Source organism: Danio rerio, chromosome 16, assembly GCF_049306965.1.
Source record: "Danio rerio strain Tuebingen ecotype United States chromosome 16, GRCz12tu, whole genome shotgun sequence".
NCBI classification, from domain to species: Eukaryota; Metazoa; Chordata; class Actinopteri; order Cypriniformes; family Danionidae; genus Danio; species Danio rerio.
In genome coordinates, this window is record NC_133191.1 from 52,279,718 (window position 1) to 52,304,633 (window position 24,916).

At 36.8% G+C, this 24,916-nt stretch overlaps 1 protein-coding gene across 5 annotated transcripts in view; it reads right to left on the bottom strand.

Moving 5' to 3' along the window:
* Positions 1-24,916, bottom strand: part of csmd3a (CUB and Sushi multiple domains 3a) — a 598,216-nt gene that overhangs the window by 263,750 nt on the left and 309,550 nt on the right. For all 5 annotated transcript variants that reach the window (XM_068214255.2, XM_068214256.2, XM_021467030.3 and 2 more), the window contains one exon: positions 21,202-21,318. In XM_068214255.2, the coding sequence (XP_068070356.1) occupies positions 21,202-21,318 (117 nt within the window). The remainder of the gene's footprint in view (positions 1-21,201; positions 21,319-24,916) is intronic.

Consider the following 24,916-nt stretch of genomic DNA (forward strand, 5'->3'; position numbering starts at 1 on the left):
AAACTAGCAAACTAGCATCAAAACATACCTTAACAGGTTTTTTTTTTTTTTTTTTAGCAGGGAACACATTGCTAGCATGTATTAGCACACAGCTAGCAGGTTTGTAGCATGATTTAACACACTGTTAACATTTTTAAACATATTGCTAGTGTGATAGATGTCACAAAATGGGACCTGGAGTTTAGATATATACACATGCTAAGTAAAGATGAGTAATGGCTGATCTATGTTGTTAGCAGTGATTGTAGATGTATTACTACATGCTAGTTCTTTGCTGGTCATGATAATGACAACTGATAACCAAAATTAACTACCAAGTGACCAGCATAAACTAGCAAACCAGCACCAAAACATGCATTACCAACATGTGCTGTTTTTCTCAGCCAGGAACGCAGTGCTAATTTATTTTAGCACAATGCTAGCAAGATTGTAGCATGATTTAACAACGAAAAACATGTTAGCAAAGTGCTAACATGTTTCTAAAACAATTTACCACACTTTAACACACTATTAGATGATTCTTTACATGTGCTGCACTGAGGTCAGTCCTGCAGAGAACTGATAAATTAAACAGGATTTATGCCGCATGGATCAAATAATGATCAGAGCTCGACGTTAACTAGAGGACTCAGCCTTGTCAACTTTTAATGGTTTATTAGCTCAAGGATATGGCACTGTTGTTGGCAAGGCAACCTTTCTTTCTCAACACGGAGAGCGAAGACCATTAAAGCGAATCTGCCGGACATCTTTACAGCTGAGGTCGCCATTGTGATCTAGAAGGGTAATGGTGAATGGCTGTTCTTGTCCTTCCCAATCTAACAGCGCCTCTAGGATTTTATAGCGCTGTGCATCTGTGTGTTAGACCATCGAAGAAATAAATCAGTGAAGGCTCTCAGTGAGCTTTCTTTTCTGGCGAAATCTGCTGTCTGAGATGAAGAACTAACCGAAGAAACACATTTTTTTAACTGCTTTGGCTACAGAAGACTGAAAAATTCATTTTTTTTTTTACAAACAGAACTGCAAAAAATCAGAGGTGAAAAATAAACCAAGCAGCACTAAGGGGAATGTGATCGATCTTAATGATTTGAAGCAAAAATACTTTGTAAACAAGGTGGAAAAAAAAGCTAACCCTGTACTCAAATTCTTGAATGAATGAACTACTCATATAGTATGTGACCCTGGACCCTAAATTAAGTGTCAGTTCTTGGAAATTGAGATGTATACATCATCTAAAGGCTAAATAAGAAGGCTTTTTGTTGATGTGTGGTTCAGTAAGACTTGGTGAAGACGCAACTGTATGAAAATCTGGAATCTGAAGGTTAAAAAACATGCTTAAAATCCAAATTAAGTTCTTGGCAATTTTTTGTAAAATTTTGAGTTTTTAAATATTTACAGTTGGAAGTTTAAAAATTATACTCATAGATCATTTTTACACGTTTAAATGTATGTTGGCTACAGTAAAAAAAAAATAGAAACATAATTTCTTTCTCAGGTTTCAGTTGTTTTAACTTTTATGGTAAAGTCTAAACACTGAACAAACATAGGTGGGCTGAGAAAAATGCTAATTGTATGAGAAAATTATGTTTTTCTTTTTTTTTTTCATCTGAACTCTTCATATGTACTCTGCACAATTGACCAAATACTTGGTCAATTGTTATTATTGTTATTACTATTAGCAGTAATATTTATCATATGCATATTTATAATTGTTTTAAAATAAACAAGTTTAGATTTGTCCAACTGTCGGGTTTTGGGGATGTATGCATCACTATAGGAGGAAAAAGAATCGGACGTGTGTTTGGATATAACTATAACCACACTTCATTATTATTGTCATTTATTCGTTTGTTGGAAATTAGAACTAAATTTAGAAATAGTTTTGAAACAAATCTTTGCGCTTAACAAACAAAACTAAATACGTAGACTAATGGATATTTTCAGTGGAGTGAGATTCCACCATTTCCTTACTTCACAAAAGTAAAGGAGTAAAGAGAAAGTAAAGAGGCGGAATGGAGAAGACTCGTTCTTCATCCTCACGCTGCAGATGATCTGTTTAACTGTTTTCTCACTAGTGAAGCGTTCAGCTTACAAAGCTCGCCATGCAAAAAATAGCAAATGTATCATGGTGCGACACAACTGACTCTAAAAAGGAATGTGAGATGAGACTCTGATTGGTTTAATGCATGTTATCCTCAAAACACACATGTAACTCACTAAGAAAATAAGCACAACCCTTGTTAGACCAAGGCCAAGGTACGAAGGATATTTTTTCCACCCTTAAAAAAGCAAAAGTGGACTCAGACATGCCCTTAATGGTTTTGCGCCATATGCTTTAGATTATGCGCCTACAGTATATCGTTAAAATAAAGCTCTGCATGTTTCTTCAACAACAGAGAGGCTGCAGGTAGATTAGAGATTGTTTTTGGCTACACTAAAAATACATAAAAAACAAGAAATCCTTAAAATGTAGCATTTTTCTCAGGCTTTCACTGCAAAAAATGCTTTTCTTGCTTAGATTTTTTTGTCTTGTTTCTAGTCTAAATATCTAAAATTTCTTATATCAAGAAGCATTTTCTAGACAAGCAAAACATATTGTGTTGTTTTGAGAAATAAAATGCCAATATTAAGTGAGTTTTTCCTTAAAACAAGCAAAATAATTTGCCAATGGGGTAAGCAAATTAATCTTGTTTTTTCTTTTGACATAAGATTATTTTGCTTACCCCATTGGCAGATTATTGTGCTTATTTTAAGGAAAAACTCACCTAATTTTGGCATATTAACTCTGAAAACAAGACTATATGTTTTTCTTGTCTAGAAAATGCTTCTTGATTTAGAAATTTCAAGATATTTGGACTAGAAACAAGAAAAAAAATCTAAGTAAGAAAATAATTTTTTGCAGTGTGAGTTTAGGTTCAGGTGTTTTACTTTTATGGCAAAGAATAAGTCATTTTAATTGCCTTTAACATGAAACAACTGAACATAAACATAGCTTTTTTCAGAAGAAACTTTCAGAGGTAAACTTAAAGGTTTTTGCATCTGAACCTTTCATATGTACTTAATCACCAAACTGCAGAGCTGCCATGAAAAAAAAGCACTAAACACTTTTGCTTAAAATAATTTCATCTAATAATTTTCTCAGCTCACTCTTTACAGCAGCAGAAAATATGGTAACATTTTATTTTGATGGTCCATTTAAGTATTAGTAGATTGTCTGCTTAATTTCTGTTGAGACTGCTCCCTCAATAGACATATGACTGACTATAAGAAATCTAGCAAGTACATGTCAACTTACACTAACCCCAATTTAACAGTCTAATTATAATCTAATGAGAATTAGTTGGCATGTAAATGCAATGTAAATTAAACAGACCATCAAAATAAAGTGTGACCGAAATGACATATTTTACAAGTCAGTGAAAAACGTCAAGGTCGAAAAGCTGCAGACTAGCCTTTAATTTTATTCTAGTGAGGTGTTCAAACATAAAGAAGCATAAAAAAAATCAAGTCCACAACGTATGTTTCTTCAACAACAGAGAGGCAGCAGGTGGATTAGAGACTAACTAGACCTCAATGCTGACAGACTGATAGTAAGAAATGAAAAGGCCTGCAGCCCCATCCACGGGGAGGCCCGGTGCTACGCCTCGACACTGGCACACTACAGAACTTCAAACACTCGCAGACAACGCGGATATAAACCCCCACCGCTTTGAAACGAACCCGGTGTCAATTATTCAAGGCAGCGCAACAGACAGTAACACCAACAATGACAAACATTTGTGCGAGCAAAGCGACGGAGAGCTGAAAGTTGTATTGGCGCAGTTAAAAACTCGGTGACTCATCTCTCTGGAGTACGATTCTTCCCAGCATGTTCCCCGCTACTAACCCACCAGGCTAGCCGCAGGCAATGTTCACACACCCCGGCGCGACAATGAAGGAAAAGTTTCACACTGAAACAACTCTGGAGTTGAGGATTTACATGATTCTTTGCCCCCGTCTTGACTACTGGCTAGCATTATTTTAAAGTGTGCATATTACGCTCAATTACTGTACAAGCTCATAATATCATTCCTAGGGGCTGCTAGAATATTAGAGTTTAAAGTGCATTTATTCACCCTTTTGGTTTCCATCTGTTTAACAACGCAATGATTGGTTAGTTTTAGGTTTAGATTTGGTCATCCTTAATAGATGGGGGAGACCGACAGACAGTCACGCACATACAGTAGATGTGGTTCATTTATACATATTACGTATTTATTTACATGTACCAAAAGTGCAGAGGAACAACTAGTCTGGGAGTGCAGGGTTCTCCTGGAGAGATTTCAGACAGGGCATTAGTGATATTGAAGACAGAATATGGCTCGTTTTTAACTATTTGTGACAATGGACCACAAAACCATATGAAGCCTTAAGCCAGATTTATACTTCTGCGTCAGGTGACCGGCGTAACCCACGGCGCAGGCAACGCGCGTGGCTGTGCATTTATACTTCTGCGCGCTGTCTCTGTCGGTCTGCATTAACACTTCCGAAACGCTAGTTGGCAGTGAGGTGTAAATGTTCCTCTGTGTCGAGTTTCTTCTCTGCTTTTTTGCTTTTCCTGAACACTTCCGGGATGTACAAGTGGCTCAAACTAGCTCATTTTGAGGCAGGAACCGGCGGACGTGCAACAACTTTAACTATGAGGTAAACACAAAACAAAACTTTCCATCAGGACTCCTTCACGGGACTTCACACTTGTAAACAATCGCTCGCAACATTCGCGCGGCTCTCGGTCCCGCCCAGACTCGTCAGCGCTACCAAGCCGACCAATCACAGAGCTTACGCTACGCGTCGTTGCGACGTGTAGTTAAATTTTTTGAGAGGTGCACGTCAGTGACCTCGACGGCCACGGCGAAGGGCTATGCGTCAGCGCCGTAGCATACGCCGGCGTTTGACGCAGAAGTATAAATCAGCCTTTGTTTTGCATGATTACAGCAATAGTCAAAATGCACTAAATGGGTCAAAAATCATTAGAGTTTTAAATAAAGCTTAAGTTTTGTTAACATATTTTGTAACTTATCTACCTTAAATATATCAAAACCTAATTTTTGGATTAGTAATATGCACTGCTAAGCACTTGATTTTGATAACTTAAAAGACAATTTTATTATAATTAGATGTTTTAAACACTCAGATTTTAACCCCTTCAGACCTGAATTATGTTCCAAATTTCAGAAAAATGGGATGTCATGTGATGTCCAACGTAGGGTTAAAATAGTTGTATCTCAGCCAAGTATCGTCTTATCCAAATCATACTGTGCATCATTGGTAATAATTTGTTTATACACACTCTTTTTTTGTACACTCACCGACCACTTTATCATATACTTTCTTTGGTAGGTTATTGGGTGTGTTAATCGCTCAGTAGGTTAGTCAGTCAACAGCGTCCTCTAGTGAATTTCGGTGAGAAGAGCAGGCAGGAATGGCATTCGCGAGAGAAATTTGTGATCTCAAAAAGCATACATATTGACCTCTGGTGGATTTGCAAAATCGAAAAACTGCAGAAAAAACATAGCTCCTGGGATGTATTTTGTGATCCCCAGAAATGTATATAGGGCTACATTTTCAGAATGAGCCGGGTTGATTTTAACAGAACTAATCAGAAGTTCTTTTGAGTGAGAAATTGAAGCAAATATATAGGGTTGCCATTGGCTTTGACGAAACTACACTTCCACACGTAGATGGATGCACTCATTTAATAGATGGACAGATAGACAAACTATTTGCACATCTAAAGTTCTTTCTTTTATTTGTACACCTCACTTAATAGTAATAATCTGAATTTTTTTCCCAGCATGCTGCTGGGTTGTGGCTGGAAAGGCATCCGGTGTGTAAAACATATGCCAGAATAATTGGCCGTTCTTGCCACTATGGCGACCCGTGATAGTTCAGGGACTAAACTGGAGAAAAATGAATGAATGAATGAATGAATGAATGAATGAATGATCTGAACTTCGATTTGAGAAAGGAATGGACACAAGCATATAAGGTTGCCATTGGCTCTGATGAAACTGCAGCTCTACATGTGGGTGGCTGCACTCATCCGATGGATGGATGGATGGACAGACGGAAATTGATTTACCCTGAAATTGGGTTTGACTTCGAAGAGCACAAAGGTGGAACAAGAGATGGAAATGAACACGTTTGGGTGATGGAGTGTATGACGGCTTTGTTGAATCCGCAGCTGCACTCGTGGGTGGCTGGAGTCGGCAGTGTTTGATGCGACACAGGCCTGCGGGCACATCCTTACACTCATGCACACAGCCCCCGTACCGGGACAAGCCACGCGTCCTAGGGGCCAGATTTCTGTGCTCACGCTCTCTAAAACATCTGCCACCAGTTTTAAGGGGGTGTGAATGTTGGACTGTTGACAGGAAGCACGTTGGGATTAGCGCGAGCAATGCAACTATTCAGTTGAAGTCAGAATTATTAGCCCTACATGTCTAACAGAGCAAGGAATTTTTCACAATATTTCCTATCATATTTTTTCTTCTGGAGAAAGTCTTACTTGCTTTATTTTGGCTGGAATAAAAGCAGTCCTTAATATATATACAAATACAAGAAAATGAATTAATATATTTTCATTCATTCATTCATTCATTTTCTTATCGGCTTAGTCCCTTTATTAATCCAGGGTCACCACAGGGAAATGAACCACCAACTTATCCAGCAAGTTTTTACACAACGGATGCCCTTCCAACTGCAACCCATCTCTGGGAAACATCCACACACACACACTCATACTCATACAATATGGACAATTTAGCCTACCCAATTCACCTGTAACGCATGTCTGGGGACTGTGGGGGAATCCGGAGCACCTGGAGGAAACCCACACGAAGGCAGGGAGAACATGCAAACTCCACACAGAAACACCCACGAACCAGCGACCTAACGACCTTCCTGCTGTGAGGCGACAGCACTACCTACTGCGCCACTGCCTCACCTATATATATATTTTAAATTAAGGTCAATATTTTTAGCCCCCTTAAGTAATATTTGATTTTAATTGTCAGAATAAATCAACGTTATACACTCACCGGCCACTTTATTAGGTATACCTTTCTAGTTCCAGGTTGGACACCATTTTGCCTTCAGAATTGCCTTAATCCTTTGTGGCATAGATTTAACAAGGTGCTGGAAATATTCCTCAGAGATTTTGGTCCATATTCACATGATAGAATCTCGCAGTTGCTGCATATTTGTTGGCTGCACATCCATGATGCAAATCTCCTGTTCCACCACATCCCAAAGGTGCTCTATTGGAATGAGATCTAGTAACTGTGGAGGGCATTTGTGTACAGTGAACTCATTGTCATGTTCAAGAAACCAGTCTGAGATGATTCACACTTTATGACATGGTGCATTATCCTGCTAGAAGTAGCCATCAGAAGATGAGTACACTGTGGTCATAAAGGGATGGACATGGTCAGCAGCACTACTCAGGTAGGCTGTGGCGTTGACATGATGCTCAGTTTGTTCTAATGAGCTTAAAGTGTGCTAAGAAAATATCCCCCACACCATTACACCACCACCAACAGCCTGAACTGTTGATACAAGGCTGGATGGATCCATGCTTTCATGGTATTGATGCCAAATTCTGACCCTACCATTAATGGTCGCAACAGAAATTCTAATCTCCCATTGTCCAATTTTGGTGAGTCTGTGCGAATTGTAGCCTCAGCTTCCTGTTCTTAGCTGACAGGAGTGGCCCTCGGTGTGGTCTTCTGCTGCTGTAGCCCATCCTTCTCAAGGTTGGACGTGTTGTGCATTCAGAGATGCTCTTCTGCATACCTCGGTTGTAACGAGTGATTATTTAAGTTACTGTTGACTTTATATCAGCTAGAACCAGTCAGGCAATTTTCCTCTGACCACTAGCATAAATATCACAGATATTTTCTCTTTTTCGGACCATTTTTCGTCAACCCTAGAGATTGATGTGCGAGAAATCCCAGTAAATCTGAGTTTCTGAAATACTCAGACTAGCGCATCTGGCACCAACAACCATGCTTTATTCCCCATTCTGATGCTCGGTTTAAACTGCAGTAGATCGTCTTGACGATGTATACATGCCTAAATGCATTGAGTTGATGCCATGTGATTGGCTTTTTAGAAATGTATGTTAATGAGCAGTTGGACAGGTGTACCTAATAAAGTGGCCGGTGAGTGGAGTGTACAATGACTTGCCTAATTACCCTTACTTGCCTAATCAACCCAATTAACCTAAACCTTTAAAATACCCTTTAAGATGAATACTAGCATCTTCAAAAATATCTTGTGAAATATTATGTAGTCACCATGGCAAAGATAAAAGAAACAGTTATCAGAGATTAGCTATTAAAACTATTATGTATTTGTATTTCACGAAATTATCATTTAAAAAAAAATTATCTTCGTTAAACAGAAATTAGGGAAAAATATATAGACAGAGGCTAATATTTCAGGAGGGCTAATAAGTCTGACTTCAACTGTACATCGCAGGCATTGTGATTGACATAAAATAAAGACCTGAGTCCTGCATTGAAACACGAAGCTGTCGGCTGCGGTTTACAGAAATCTAATAAGAGTCCCTAATGTAGTAGCTCTCACGACGCTGCCAAGATTTCTCATACGCTGAGGGAATCTGCTACAACGGGAACAGATTTTCTGCCGTACTGCCCAGATGCACAATGTACGGTTGGTCGACAACTTTCTATAAACAAGCATGCTGGAGTCTAATATGTACTATTCATGCCTAAGGCTCTCGTTTGGCAGCTGTGAATAATTCGGTTTTCCTCTCAAAAGACAGATGCTGTATTCTTAAAACAAATGTCCGGATTTATTATTTGTGACAGAATAATTAAACATTAAAAACTGGCTAAAGGAACAGAGAACCGGATTATTATTTACCTTCAAAAGGTCCTTTATAATTGACAAGCTCAAAAGAGAATTAAATACTTCTAACTGTTCTGTTCTAAGGGGAAAATATTCATGCAATGGCGTCTCATTGATCTCCAATAAGACACTTAAAATAAATTGAAATAAAATAAAAATAAATACGTTAAAGTCCACATGAACCGGATGTTGCTGAGACTTTTATTTCAGTATGTTGATGTCCTTCCAACTGAAACTGAGTATTGAATAGAGGGCGGGGCTTTTATTTGTTTAACAGAGGCCAGCTACTGAAGTGCTAGGCAGGTAAACCTCATTACTCTAACATCTAAAAGGTGCTCTAGAGTCCATGGTCTTTAGCCTCCCTGTTAGAGTAACTGACTCCCAAGCGGAAGGTTGCCAGTTCGATCTCAGCTTGGAGGGGTGGGGTGGTATAGGACCGGTGGAGTTACATTTGCGAATCATTCCCTCATACTAATCCCCCTTAATGGTCTGGGAGGGGAATTAATAGGTGCGTTCGACATGAAGCACGGCTACAGCCAGCTATCAATGAAATTGGTCGAGCACAGGCAAGGGCGGAGTTGAAAACAGAGCTGTCAAGCTAGACACTTCAAGGCTCAAATTCGCCATCATTATTATTATTTTTTTATAACAGCAAAAGATTTACTGTGCAAATAAAACAGAATACAGTCTTTACAAACTAGTTCATTTTAAACAATAAGGGACTAATGATGAATTAAATAATATAAACAAAAATGAATAAGCCTGTTAAATGCAAAGCAATAAGCACAAATCTTAGGAGTCTAAACATCCCTCTTTAGGCTAATACTTCTTGTTGAATATGCTAAAAAGGGGTTACCATTAATTTAAATTTATAGATATACAACTTTCCAATTTATATTAGTGTAAAACCCAAAACATTGTGTTTTGTTTAAGTCTAAAACAATGATTAAGATTACTGATAAAGACTGAAAAAAGGACATTTCTAAAATAAGCGAGCTACACTTTAAGTAGATCTTTCCCAGTAAGAGCAGGTACATCAATGTCACTTTAAAACTTGTGTATAAACGGCTAGACAGGAAAAAAAATATATTTTATAAACATTTAAATAATTTATAATTATTAAATAAAATAGCTCTTTAACTTAATTTGTTAAGAAACCTTTAGGGGTAGCAGAATTAATGATGATTTTTTTTCATTTTTTATTTCAAGCCTGTAATTCTTATTTGAATTAATATTCAGTTTATTCACTAAAATATATCATTTAAACCATTAATGGAGCTGAATACAGTAAATAGTCTGTATAAAAAAGGTCGAAAATAAACCTGTGCAAACAATCTAGTCATTATGAACAAATTAACAAAAAATGAATACTGCAGTAAAATATTTGTAGTATTTTAATAAGCATGATGTGTACAAGATAGAGAGGGTATGAAAAGTTAATTCTTTATTTTGAAATTTGTAAAGCGGAATATTTCCATTAATAAAACTGGAACACACATAGTTTTCATCATGCAGTGAACTCGGCCAATTGTGTAATATCGGTGTCATCATCGCAGCTCCAGCAGTCGCTCTTCATACGCTGCACTGGCTGAATTAGTCGTCCAATCTCAGAGCGCTGTTGCAGTACTATGAGGCCACATGTGACAGTCACATGGCATCCGCGCAGCGTCAATCCAGACAAAATTTTTAACCAGCATGCACTGCTTTAAGACGCATGAAGTCGAACGCACCTAATATCAAAGTCCCTTTAAGGCAAGTAATTTCACTCTGTGAAACACCTCTCGGGCAGAATGCTCAGGTATCTTCTGTCTGAATGGGAAAACATCAAATTCTCTAAAACTGTTTGCCAAGCTTACGATTTTCATAAATATTTGGAATCACCAATAAAATTAAACAACAACCGTCTCATAAGTTTCGTTACTAGACATTAAAATCTAACTAAATCAGCATTTGTTCAGGTTGCCTAAGCTAATGCGCATGCTCACTCGAAAGTAAGAGCGATGCAGTGGCGCAAGTAGGTAGTGCTGACTCACAGCAAGAAGGTCGCTGGTTCGCTTAGTTAGTGTTTCTGTGTGGAGTTTGCATGTTCTCCCTGCGGGGGTTTCCTCCGGGTGCTCCGGTTTCCCCCACAGTCCAAAGACATGTGGTACAGGTGAATTGGGTAGGCTAAATTGTCTGTAGTGTATAAGTGTGTGTGTGTGAATGTGTGTGTGGATGTTTTCCAGAGATGGGTTGCGGCTGGAAGGGCATCTGCTGCATAAAAATGTGCTGGATAAGTTGGCGGTTCATTCTGCTGTGGCGACACTGGATTAATAAAGGGACTAAGCTGACAAGAAAATGAATGAATGAATGAATGATGACTCGAAAGGAACAAGATCATGACACCAACCCCATGTATGGCCATGTTACACTTTATTATCCTCTGGATAATGATTGTCTGACCGTGCTGCTCTTCTGAAGTAATTTGCAACTTGGTCTTGATGGTGAATCTCCTTCAGAAATGACAGCGACTTTTTGTTTACGAGTTTGTGGGCATTCTGTCATGTGATGTGCGTTTGACTGTATCTCGCGTTTGTTTCATACAGATTACAAAAACTTTTGTTTTCAACAGTAGTTGCATCATTTAATAGAGATTTCAAGCTTTATGTATATACATTTCTTAGGTCTGTGAAGCAAGCATTTGCTAAGATTCCAGTACGTTTGTTGATCACATAAACTGCCAAGAAAGCACACATCTGGTCTGAGCTTTCCCCCCAGAGAATTATCAGTCTCTATATTGACCATTAGACTTTTCCCCATTCAAAGCTATACAGTATGAGTGAGAAATCTTGTGTATTCTATAGTCTTTTTTAATATGCAGTTGCTATGGAATCCTTCAGGTTGACGTCAACAGAAGGATAATCACTGGTTAGCACTGTAGCTTCACAGCAAGAAGGTCAGTGGTTCGAGCGCTGACTGGGTCAGTTGGCATTTCTGTGTGGACTACATGTTCTTCCTGTGTTCGCTGTATAAAACATGTGCTAGATAATTTGGTGGTTCATTCCTCTATGGCGACCCAGAATAATAATAATAAAAAGTGTCCAGCACTGTGGCGCAGGTAGCACAATCGTCTCATAGCAAGAAGGTCGCTGGTTCGAGCCTCAGCTAGGTCAGCTGGGGTTTCTGTGTAGAGTTTGCATGTTCTCCCCATGTCGTTGTGGGTTTCCTCCAGGTGCAAGTCCAAAGACATGTGCTATGGATGAATTGGGTAAGTAAATTGTCTGTAGTGTATGTGTGTGAATGAGTGAATATGAATGTTTCCCAGTGATGGGTTGCAGCTGGAAGGGCATGCGCTGCGTAAAACATATGCTGAATAGGTTGGCGATTTGTTGGCGGTAAAATTATTATTATTTATAATAATAATAATAATAATAATAATAATAATAATAATAATAATAATAATAATAATAATAATAATAACAAATATTTAAAAAAGTATTACTACTACTACTACTACTAATAATAATAATAATAAGTAATAATAGTAAAAAAATAAATAATAAAATAAATAATAATAATAATAATAATAAATAATAATAAATAATAATAATAATAATAATAATAATAATAAAACAAAAACAAAAACAAAACAAACAAAACAATAGTAAGAAATGGAAAAACAAATACAAAAGAATACGATACGATAAAATATATGATACAATATAATACTAAACAAAATGTAACACAAAAAACCACAGAAAAAACCAACTACAAAAAAAGCAAAAAACGAAAAATGAATACAAACAAATACAATATGGTTTGATATGATACGATATATGACACCATATGATACTAAGTGAAATGAAACAAAACTAAACGGAACTTAACTAAACTATTTTTACAAAAATATACATAAGGCGCCTTCCTATTTTTAGAGTCTAAAAATATAACAGACTTAAAGTCACTGGTTTGACCATGTCCTATTTCGAGAAAAAGAAAAAAAAAATCTCTGTGATGAGAGGTTTTGTAAAGAGTTGAGAACTTCAAGTGCAGTTTGATGTGATATTTTAAGAAGACCTTCAGCGCTTCTTGTTCTCAATTCTTTCTCTTTCCTCCTACAGAGTCAAATCATTGCACTTTCATAATCAAGCGAGACGCCCTGCGGCATCCTTCCTAAACACTCACCAGCATTCACAGGAAAACATTTAGTAGAGTTAAAAAAAAAAAAAAAAAAAAAAAACTTATTAATATATGCTTGTACAAACTGAGAAGGTTTAAATCTGATGAAACAAAACATGAAAGACTGAACTCTTCTTCAGCTAGAGGAATTTTAAAATGTATGTATTGGATGAATAAATGTCACCATGTATCGAAAGAATCATGCATCCATTGGCTAAACTCTCACTATATAATATAATGTAATGTAATGTAATGTAATGTGATGTGATGTGATGTAATATAATATAATATAATATAATATAATATAATATAATATAATATAATATAATATAATATAATATAATATAATATAATATAATATAACATAACATAACATAACATAACATAACATAATATAATATAATATAATATAATATAATATAACATAATATAATATAATATAATATAATATAATATAATATAATATAATATAATATAATATATTTCTGCATTTATCGGGATTTGATTTGTATTTTTTGAACTCTAAAATTGAAATTTACCATCTATATTATTTATTTTATTTTTTTAATATTTCTTTACAAACTGAGCTAGAATTGAGCTACCAATTTTTTTTATTATTCTTTACACACCAAACTAAATGAACTATCATTTCATTTTACTTTACGTTTATTTACTTAACGTTTATTTACTTATTTCATTTCAATTTTATTTACTTATTTTATTTAATTTAATTTTGTTTTAATTTAAACAAAATAATTTATTAAAAATACTTAATTTAATTTAACATTCATACATTTTTTTTTTGTCGGCTTAGTCCCTTTATTAATTTGGGTCGCACAGCTGAATGAACTGCCAACTTATCCAACACTATCAACCAGAATTGCTTTATTTTATTACTTATAATATATATAGGACACACACACACACACACGCACACGCGCACACACACACACGCACACACGCACACACACACACACACACACACACACACACACACACACACACACACACATAAACACACACAAACACACAAACACACACACACACACACACACACACACACACACACACACACACACACACACACACACACACACACACACACACACACACACACACACACACACACACACACACCACCATAAAATCTAATAAACAAAAGTTTTTGGGGTCCCCTGACACATTTTCGTTGTTGTCTGCGCTATTTGCAGTGCATTTCTATATTTGCATGTGTTGAGTACTTTCATGCATAACAATCTATTAATATAATCATATAATTAAAGTATAGATAAAGTGTTTTATCGTTTCCCGAGTCCACCAGTATTTAAGTACAGTAACAGAATGATAAAAATAAAAATAATTCAATAAAATTAATCATACTTAGGGTAAAAAATGGTACAATTTCTGAATGTTTTTAAAGTCATTATACAATCACAGGCATCAAAAACACATGTACATAATAAATTATAGTACAAACTAAACATTGCATATCCTACAATGTGACTACTGAGAATGATCACATTGCGATATCGATGCTGAAAAGATATATTGCACAGCTCTAGTTTCAACAGCCATCAATTGCACATCATTCTCAAGATTTCTGCTTAAATCCCAGTAAAGTGTAAGTTAATGTGTCCCACAGCTACCAAACCTTATAAACAACAAAACCAGTCGCAGCTAAATCTCTGTAGCCCCTCTTAAGAGCAGAGTTTTCTACAGTTCATACAAGGTCACAAATACAATTTTCCCTTTGTTTGTTCCTAGATGTTTCGGTATCACACTGAGCACAGTCGACATGGCCTGTTACCAGCAAAACTAAACAAAATAACCGCTCGTACATGCATAAAATATGAGGCTCAGATAAACACGCCTCTGATGTGAGGATTTAAGCTTCGAAACATGATCTCAGTCGCCTCGGAGAATTAAAAGTCCAAACCCTTTCAGAAGTTGTGATCCTGCTGGGCCGCGGTGATGCCCCTGATGTTAGGCAAAATGACTCCAGAGACGGCTGGATTTCGCTTTTAATAACCCTTTACAGTGAAAAGGAATTGCAGCGCTGTTGCAGAAACATACATAAGCGCACATTTCATCTGCAACTACTGTGCCTATTCAATTACAGCAAATGCAATTCTCAGAAATGAAAAGAACTGCTGTTTTCTCCAACTCGATTTCCGCTTTTTTTTTCTTCCCCTTCACTAAAAGGCTTTTATCACACTCATGTATGTTCTGTACAATAGCAGCTTTTAGCCTTTTGTTAATATTCCTTGATGTTCATTTGTATTAAAGGGGAATTATCATGCCAAAATCACGTTTTAAACACAGTTATGTGGCAACAGTGTGTGAATATAGCCAGCATCTAATAGTAAAAATAAATTCATCACACTTGTAGGGATGGATTTTACTCAGACTTCGATGTGCCTTGTAATAAAACAACAAAAACTCCGGAATTTAAAGAAAAAGGCCCAGGTCAGATTTTGGCCCAAGCCCAATTCTACCCCTTGGCCCTACTACCTCTCGTTTTGCGCGTGCAAGCAAAGGGGTAGCGCCACATTCACACGGGGCATCAGCGTCAACGCTTCCCATTCACTTTCACAACCTATGAATTCAATGCATCACCTAGCGGGTTCCACACAGGCTTCTGCATCTTGCTTATATACACTATGAACAGCAGCTACGCTAATTATTCTCTTTATTCTCTATTTTCACCTGGGGATACTCATCCCGAGGTCCTCAGATTATGCGGAGTCACTGATTGGATCCAAGACCAGCGACGAGATGATCCCAAGGATTCCATATCCGGGACCAGGCCATATCCTGAGCTGCTGCTGCGCTGATGGTCGTGGGGAGTGGAGAACATGTGTCTGATTCTAGCGACGCTCCAGGGACAGACGAGTCTTCGCTGAGGCCATCTTCCAGCCTCCACCACGGCGACTGAAGCTCTGCACAAGACTTTTGGCCAGCGGAGAAATTAAAATGGTCGTGCCCAACTGAGTCTGGTTCGCTCAAGGTTTTTTTTTTTCTTCACTCCCATCAGGTGAAGTTTTTTTTTCCCTCTCCGCTGTCGCCACTGCCTCGCATGGTTCAGGATTGGTAGAGCTACGCATCGATGAATTGGCTCTTCAGTGTTTGAACTCTCAGTAATGATTAAATCACACTGAACTGAGCTAAACTGAACTGAACTGAACTTAAAACACTAAAAAACTGAACTACACTGTTCCAGTTACTATGACCATTTATGTGAAGCTGCTTTGACACAATCTACATTGTAAAAGCGCTATACAAATAAAGCTGAATTGAATTGAATTGAACTTTGAAGGTGTGACGTCAGGCGTTGCCGAACTGCATTGTGGATCCGTCGGCACCGCTTCAGAGGCGTTGCTCGATGCAGAAGTTGAAACTAGCTCAACTTTTCAAGCGCCGACGGAAGCGTCAGCCAATCAGAACGCCGTATGCAAATACACCAGCTAAACCAGGAGTGGGCAAACTTGGTCCTGGAGGGCCGGTAACCTGCATAGTTTAGCTCCATCTCTAATCAAACACACCTGAACATGCCAATCAGTGTCTTCAAGATCCCTAGAAATCTATAAGCAGGTGTGTTTCATCAGAGTTAGAGCTAAACTGTGCAGGACACCGGCCCTCCAGGACCCAGTTTGCCCACCCCTGAGCTAGACAGTGGCCTATTGCTGACTGAATTTCATTGGCTGACGCTTCTATGACGATCGCTTCAGCCCCAACTTCAGACACACCTTTAGTCAAGCGTTGATGCTGAAGCTCTGTGTGAACGGGGCATAGGGGTGTCCCAATTCTCTTTTGCTTAAAGGAGTAGGGCTAAGGGGAAGGGGTGAATACATCTTTGAATTAATATTTTTCAGGACCACACTCGAAACCAAGGGGGAAGAAAATATCCCAGAATACACCAGCCACAGCAGCACCCGGAAGTAAGGAGATGCACAAACTAGTATGCTTTTGTCATTAATAAAAATGTTTACAACAAACAAGCACATGTTTTAATTTATTCATAATCACGTTAATGTTTTACCGTCATGCTTTAAAAAAAAGAAACGGTAAAATAAAAAACGCAAAATTTTGTGATCTATAATCATCCCTAATCATAACTCCTGTGTAGCAGTCCCACAACATTCTGACACTCGATGACACTCGAATACCCTGTCAGTAATGTCTAGTGTCTGGGAATGGGCTTTTTACAGTGTCTGCTATAATGTTAATGTTTTTGGTGTGTTTACATAGTTGAATATGGCCACCGTGTTAAATGCACAGTATTACAATCTTGTTGCCACATTAGATCTTTATGATAACATAACATATGCCTTCAGTGATTTCCTGAAGATAAATTCCCAAAAATAACACACCTGGAATAACGACAGCATTCGCGATCAGCTGATCTCATATGAAGCAAGAGATCGTGATGACATAAGATGACCTGTGCTGGTGCTGTAGTGCTGCACCAATTCCTAAGGGTAAATTTTAAAGCCCGTCCCCTTAACCCTCGGTTGTAAGGACCAAGGGGAAGGGGTACAAAAATAAAATTGAGATTGGGCCTTTGGGTGCTTTTACATCTGTAGTTCGCTTCATTTGGTCCAAACCAAGGGCAATTAATGATACATCGTAGCATTTTCTGCCGTCTTTGGGTCGTTTTCACACCACACTGATTGCTTTGGTCCGAACCTGTTTAAAAGAACTAAAATGCAGTCATCTGACAAAACCGTCATTCATTGGCCAGATTGTATTAAGCGTATTTCCTTAACTGTATTTCGATTGGTCAGAATTCATGTGCGTAAAAATCCCATGGATCTCCCGCAATTAAACAAACCGGCGGACACAAAATGCCACTTTTTACTATGGAGGTACAACTGCGCTGACTGATTGTACCCCTGCTTATGGTATACTATATAGTTTGTATACATCACTTTAGTTAAACTATACATTTCGAGAACGAAGCGTGGCTGTGGTTAAAAAACAACGTTTTAATGCATTGCACATCACTTCAGGAGGAGGCGTGAATTAATTTACTATTACTAAATATTACCAACGAACCATCAGGTAATGTTTTTCCCTCTCTCTCTCTGTTTAAAATTGTTGGTAAAGCGCTGTCAACAAATATTTTTCCTCTACATTCCATAATGCAGAGCGCATCGGTCTACAGCAGCTGGATTAGTCTAAAAAGGTGCAGTACTTTTTGCGTTTGGGTCTGTTTTAGTTTGGATCATATTCTCACCACAAACAAACCGCTCCATGATTCGTTTGAAAGAGTACCGAGACCATCTCTTCAAAGGAGGTCGTGGTATGCTTTTTTTGTCCACTTTTGGTGCGCACTCGAGTACGATTGCTACATTCACATCTGCCCAAACAAACCGCACCAAGAGGGAAAACAAACTCAAGTGCGATTCAACATAACTAAATAAGGCATGTGTGAAAGCACCCTTTGACACATTCTTTCCCTTTTTCTTGAACTTTCCTTCCCCTCTGGTATTGATAAATACTTGATAAATACTCAGGTGTGACTGGTAACAAGGTTTTTTCAATATTAAGGGTGGCTGGATAAAGCCAACATACTGTTATACTACTTAAACTTCTTCTTCGTCTTCTTAGATTATTTTAGGAACGCATCTCCTAGATCGTTCCTACTACAACCACCAAACAAACTCCAAGCCCTCTAAACTATACTGAATTATATTGCTATATCTTTTCCAACTGATCCTACTTATGGTTTTCTGAAAACTGTCTTGGAAAATTCGGAAAAGCCCTATTGACTTAACATTGGACTAAACTTTGTGACCACATAACTTTGCGCCAGACTGTCATACAGACTAAAGGTTGGGCTCAATTAACTCAGGCTTCCAATCTGCCAATCACTGATGAGTTACTAGCCACACCCCAGCAACCACTTATGGATCCCTAGCAACTGTACCATAGATTTCCATTGTAAAATAACTGCCTTTGACTTTATATTGGACATACTAACAACATACCAATCCATACTAACAATATACTAAACTGTACAATTTGGATCAAAGCCTTTAAGGGAGAGTTTTAAAGAGTTATAAAACATTATTTGTGGGGTATTTTGAGGTTATTATAATGTGGATATAACTTGAATATGTTCCAATAAATGCCATAATTAATGTGGATATAACTTTCACTTTAGAATAGGGGGTCAAATTGTATTTATTAGCACTGTATTAATGACAACTTAGCCTTAATTATTAGATTGTTTTAGTCAAACTTGAATATTTCCTAACAAGTGCCATAATTAATGTGGATATAGCTTTCACTTTAGAATAGGGGGTCAAATTGTCTTTATTAGCACTGTATTAATGACATTTTAGCCTTAATTATTAGATTGTTTTAGTCAAACTTGAATATTTCCTAATAAGTGCCATAATTAATGTGGATATAGCTTTCACTTTAGAATAGGGGGTCAAATTGTCTTTATTAGCACTGTATTAATGACAACTTAGCCTTAATTATTAGATTGTTTTAGTCAAACTTGAATATTTCCTAACAAGTGCCATAATTAATGTGGATATAGCTTTCACTTTAGAATAGGGGGTCAAATTGTCTTTATTAGCACTGTATTAATGACATTTTAGTCTTAATTATTAGATTGTTTTAGTCAAACTTGAATATTTCCTAATAAGTGCCATAATTAATGTGGATATAGCTTTCACTTTAGAATAGGGGGTCAAATTGTCTTTATTAGCACTGTATTAATGACATTTTAGTCTTAATTATTAGATTGTTTTAGTCAAACTTGAATATTTTCTAATAAGTGCCATAATTAATGTGGATATAGCTTTCACTTTAGAATAGGGGGTCAAATTGTCTTTATTAGCACTGTATTAATGACATTTTAGTCTTAATTATTAGATTGTTTTAGTCAAACTTGAATATTTCCTAATAAGTGCCATAATTAATGTGGATATAGCTTTTACTATAGAATAGGGGGTCAAATTGTATTTATTAGCACTGTATTAATGACATTTTAGCCTTAATTATTAGATTGTTTTAGTCAAACTTGAATATTTCCTAATAAGTGCCATAATTAATGTGGATATAGCTTTCACTTTAGAATAGGGGGTCAAATTGTCTTTATTAGCACTGTATTAATGACATTTTAGTCTTAATTATTAGATTGTTTTAGTCAAACTTGAATATTTCCTAATAAGTGCCATAATTAATGTGGATATAGCTTTTACTATAGAATAGGGGGTCAAATTGTATTTATTAGCACTGTATTAATGACAACTTAGCCTTAATTATTAGATTGTTTTAGTCAAACTTGAATATTTCCTAATAAGTGCCATAATTAATGTGGATATAGCTTTCACTTTAGAATAGGGGGTCAAATTGTCTTTATTAGCACTGTATTAATGACATTTTAGTCTTAATTATTAGATTGTTTTAGTCAAACTTGAATATTTCCTAATAAGTGCCATAATTAATGTGGAAATAGCTTTCACTTTAGAATAGGGGGTCAAATTGTATTTATTAGCACTGTATTAATGACAACTTAGCCTTAATTATTAGATTGTTTTAGTCAAACTTGAATATTTCCTAATAAGTGCCATAATTAATGTGGATATAGCTTTCACTTTAGAATAGGGGGTCAAATTGTCTTTATTAGCACTGTATTAATGACATTTTAGCCTTAATTATAAGATTGTTTTAGTCAAACTTGAATATTTCCTAATTAGTGCCATAATTAATGTAGATATAGCTTTTACTATAGAATAGGGTGTTAAATTGTCTTTATTAGCACTGTATTAATGACATTTGGCCTTAATTATTAGCTTGTTTTAGTCAATAAACTTAATTATTCCCCAATATGTGCCATCATTAATGTGGATATAACATTCACTTTAGAATAGGGGGTCAAATTGCCGTTTATAGCACCAAATTAACGACATTTTAGACATTTAGTTTGATCATGCTTATCTGATGCATGACATAACCCTTAAAATGTTAAGATGTAAACGTTAATTGCTAGTGCTTTTGTTTTCAAATACTGCTTAATTGTGTACAAATTAACCATTGATTAATGCTTAACTAATGCATTATTTTGAACCACATCTTGTAATAAGCGACATAATAGGTTGAAAGCTCTGTTCTTACCAAACTCTCCAGGAACTGAAATCTCATAGACGCAGGACTGGCCGGTAGTGTAGTTGCGAGGGTAGTTTGGGGAAAGAATGGTGCCCTCCGAACCTGTCGAGCGGCTTCCACATGGAGCTGGAGATAAGACACCAAAGATCAATTCAGTCTGAATGCATGCTGATATTCAAAATACAAGTAAATAGGCAACTATATGCCATCAACAAGTCAATAATGGTGGCTTAATGGTGACTTTAATAAACGAGAGTTTTTAAAATGATACCTTTTCACATGTATCTGCGAAAATGACTAAAACTGCAGTATTATTCATGGCAGTTCGCTTTTTTTTTCAAAGCTGTATTTCCATGACATTCAAAATGCCGATGTAATTAAAATGGCCAAAACAAATGGCATAGTACATAAATGGCTTCAAAATCTTTTTTTATGTATTGAATACACTGTCACGTTAAAATAAAATAAAATAAAATAAAAATGAAAAAAAATTAAAATAAAATAAATAAAATAAAATGAAAAAATAAATAAAATAAAATAAAATAAAAGGCTCAGTAGCACTGTCACCTCAAAGCAAAAAGGTCACTGGATGGAGTCCCGGCTGGGCCAGTTGTCGTTTCTTGTGGAGTTTGCACATTCTCCCCGTGTTTTTCCCCACAGTCCAAAGCCATGTGCTATAGGTAGGGTTTGGCCGATAGACGATGCCATCTTCCATTGCTGATGGTCAATAGACAACACGATGCTGAGCTGGTATCGCCGATAACCCCCCCCCCGCCCCCCCCATCGTGAACCCGCTCGCGAAAAATACACAATTACGCCCTATTGACACTAATACGTCTTCTTCTTAAAATGGCATTTCAAAAACAAAAATGATCCACATCTACACTGTGTTTTACCTGGAATTTATGAACAGCCCTCCGTCCGCTGAAAACGCACATCATGTGACCACACACCGACACAGCCACACACAGTCATGAGCTCCTCTGAGCTCCAGAGAGCAGTGTGCGTCGGACAGTTTATCAAGGATGTACTGCCAGATTGCGTCTCACTATAGTTGTTAAATGTTATATTCAGACATCCCAAGTCTTCCAGAAGTTCCTGGAGTCTCTTTGCATTTGCGGGACTCATAATGGCCGCAAATGAGTGATAATCTTCCGAAAATTGCGCGACTCCCGCCCGGTCCTCGAATAAGTTGTGCACCCTTCCCACCCCTGAATCCCTTCTCGCTCTTCAGAAACGTCACACGCACTCTGTCAAACACTGCCTCCAACCCGGCGCTTTTCACATGATGTTGATGCCATCGTCCATCGCGATGTTTCACATTAGACATTGTACAATGCCAAATTGGTCGACATGGCCAAACCCTAGTTCGAGTGTGAGTATGAATGAGTGTTTATGGGTGCTTCCCAGTACTTGAAGACCATCAATGCGTAAATCATATGCTGGCATAGTGGTCGGTACAATGTAATAATTAAAAAAAATAATAATAAAAAAATAATAATGATAAAAATTAAATAAAAATAAATTAAATTAAATTAAATTAAATTAAATTAAATTAAATTAAATTAAATTAAATTAAATTAAATTAAATTAAATTAAATTAAATTAAGTGCTGGTCAAAAACGAATGGTGATTAATAGCATCCAAAATATAAGTTTGTTTTGACATAAAATTTGTGTGTACGGGTACTGTGTATATTTATTTAGTATATAAAGTATAAATGCACATGCATGTTTATATTTAAGAAAATAAATGTATATTTAAATTTAAATATAATATATGTATATGCATATGATATAAACTATATGTAAATTTGAATATATAAGCAAAGAAATTGTGTAAATTGTATAGTTTTGTATTTCTGTATATTACATACACATAATATATAAAAAATAGACTGTATATATTATACTATAGATATAATCTTGATTAATCTTTGAATGTTTTATTTAATTTTATAGTTTAGTTTGGCACAAGGGCACATTAACATGAGAGTGTTCAATAAAAGCAGTAAATAAAATGATTTTGGGCCATTTATGTACTAAACAAGGGCATTTTGAATGTTATAAAAAAGCCAGCATTTGAAACTGTTTTTTTTTTTTTTTTGACCTGGCATGAATAATACTGCAATTTTAGTTATTTTCACAGATGCATGTGAAGAGGGATCATTTTGATAACACTGTCATCTATACACAATACTTTTCGAAAAAAAAAGAAAAGAAAACATCTTTTCCATTTTTTAATGCAGTGTTGTCATGCAAATGTGCCCTGTCATCTTTCTTTTTCTTCTTGTTTTCTTTTATCTTTATTTGTTGCCAACCTCTTTTAACAACATGAGACACACAGTAAAAAAAACTGGAAAAAGCACATATGACTATCAATATTATTACTCATTTATTAATTTTCCTTCGGCTTAGTCCCTTTATTCATCAGGAGTTGCCACAGCGGTATGAACCGCCAACTTATCCAGCACATGTTTTACGCAGTGGAATCCCTTCCAGTTGCAACCCATCACTGGGAAACACCCATACACTATTGCATTCACACACACACACTACGGACAATTTAGCAAATTCAGTTCACCTGTACCACATGTCTTTGGATGGTGGGGGAAACCGAAGCACCCAGAGGAAACCCACGCTAACACGAGGAGAACAAACAAACTCCCCACATAAACGCCAAATGACCCAGTCAGGACACAAACCAGTGACCTTCTTGCTGTGAGGCAATCGTGCTACCCATTGCTCCATTTCTAATAACTGATTTATTTTATCTTTACCATGATGAAAGTACATGATATTTGACTAGATATTTTTTTTCAAGATACTAGTATTCAGCTTAAAGTAACGTTTAAAGGGTTAACTAAGTTAATTACACTCAGAAAAAAAAAATCTCATTGGATGAATTCAATTGATTGAGAGCTGGATTTCCATTCGCTAAATTTGTTTAGGACCAACTAAAAAATATATATACAATAAAATGCAATTGAGTTAGTCCAACAAGATTTTATCATATAAAAGTTTAAATACATTTGTATTTTTATTTACCTTCAACTCAAAGATCTGATGACATCATGTATGACTAGGTGAGGTAAGTTTCAATATACTTTTATTTGAATTGATTCCATTAATTATCCCATTTTTAAGCATATTTCATGAGTTACATATACAGTTGATTGAGACTGATCTCAGTACTCATTTTAGGACAGTTATTGCTCACTGAGCAAAGCAACAAATTGCAGTTATGCTAATTAAGCTGCTGACACTCAAAACATGAGTGCTTCTGGAAGGAGGTAATCTCAAAACTCAAAGCATTACATGGAAATCTTCTAAATCTTCAAACTAAAATGAAGATTAAACTCTAACAAGTCTTTCTATTAACTTTAAACGCCTAAGATTACTTTTATTTCAACCCAAGCTCATTCTGGAAACGTAGCCCTGCGGACGTTTCTGGAGACAGCGATTTACGTGGCCGGAGGTACATAAAGGCCGCGTTTAGTTTTTTTCGAGCGAACGCTGCAGGGCGGTGTGGCGCCGCTCTGCCCCTCCTCTTCGCGCTCGCCGGCCGACGGCTCGCCTCTGAGTGGAGGGCTTTCCCGATGCAATCAGTTTGTCCGCCTAGCTCACAGCATTGCGTCGGCGGAGCGGAGGCCCCTGAGAAGGAGGAGCCGGCCGATGTGGACGACGACCGGGATCGAGTCCGGGGAACAGCAGGTTCCGGAAAT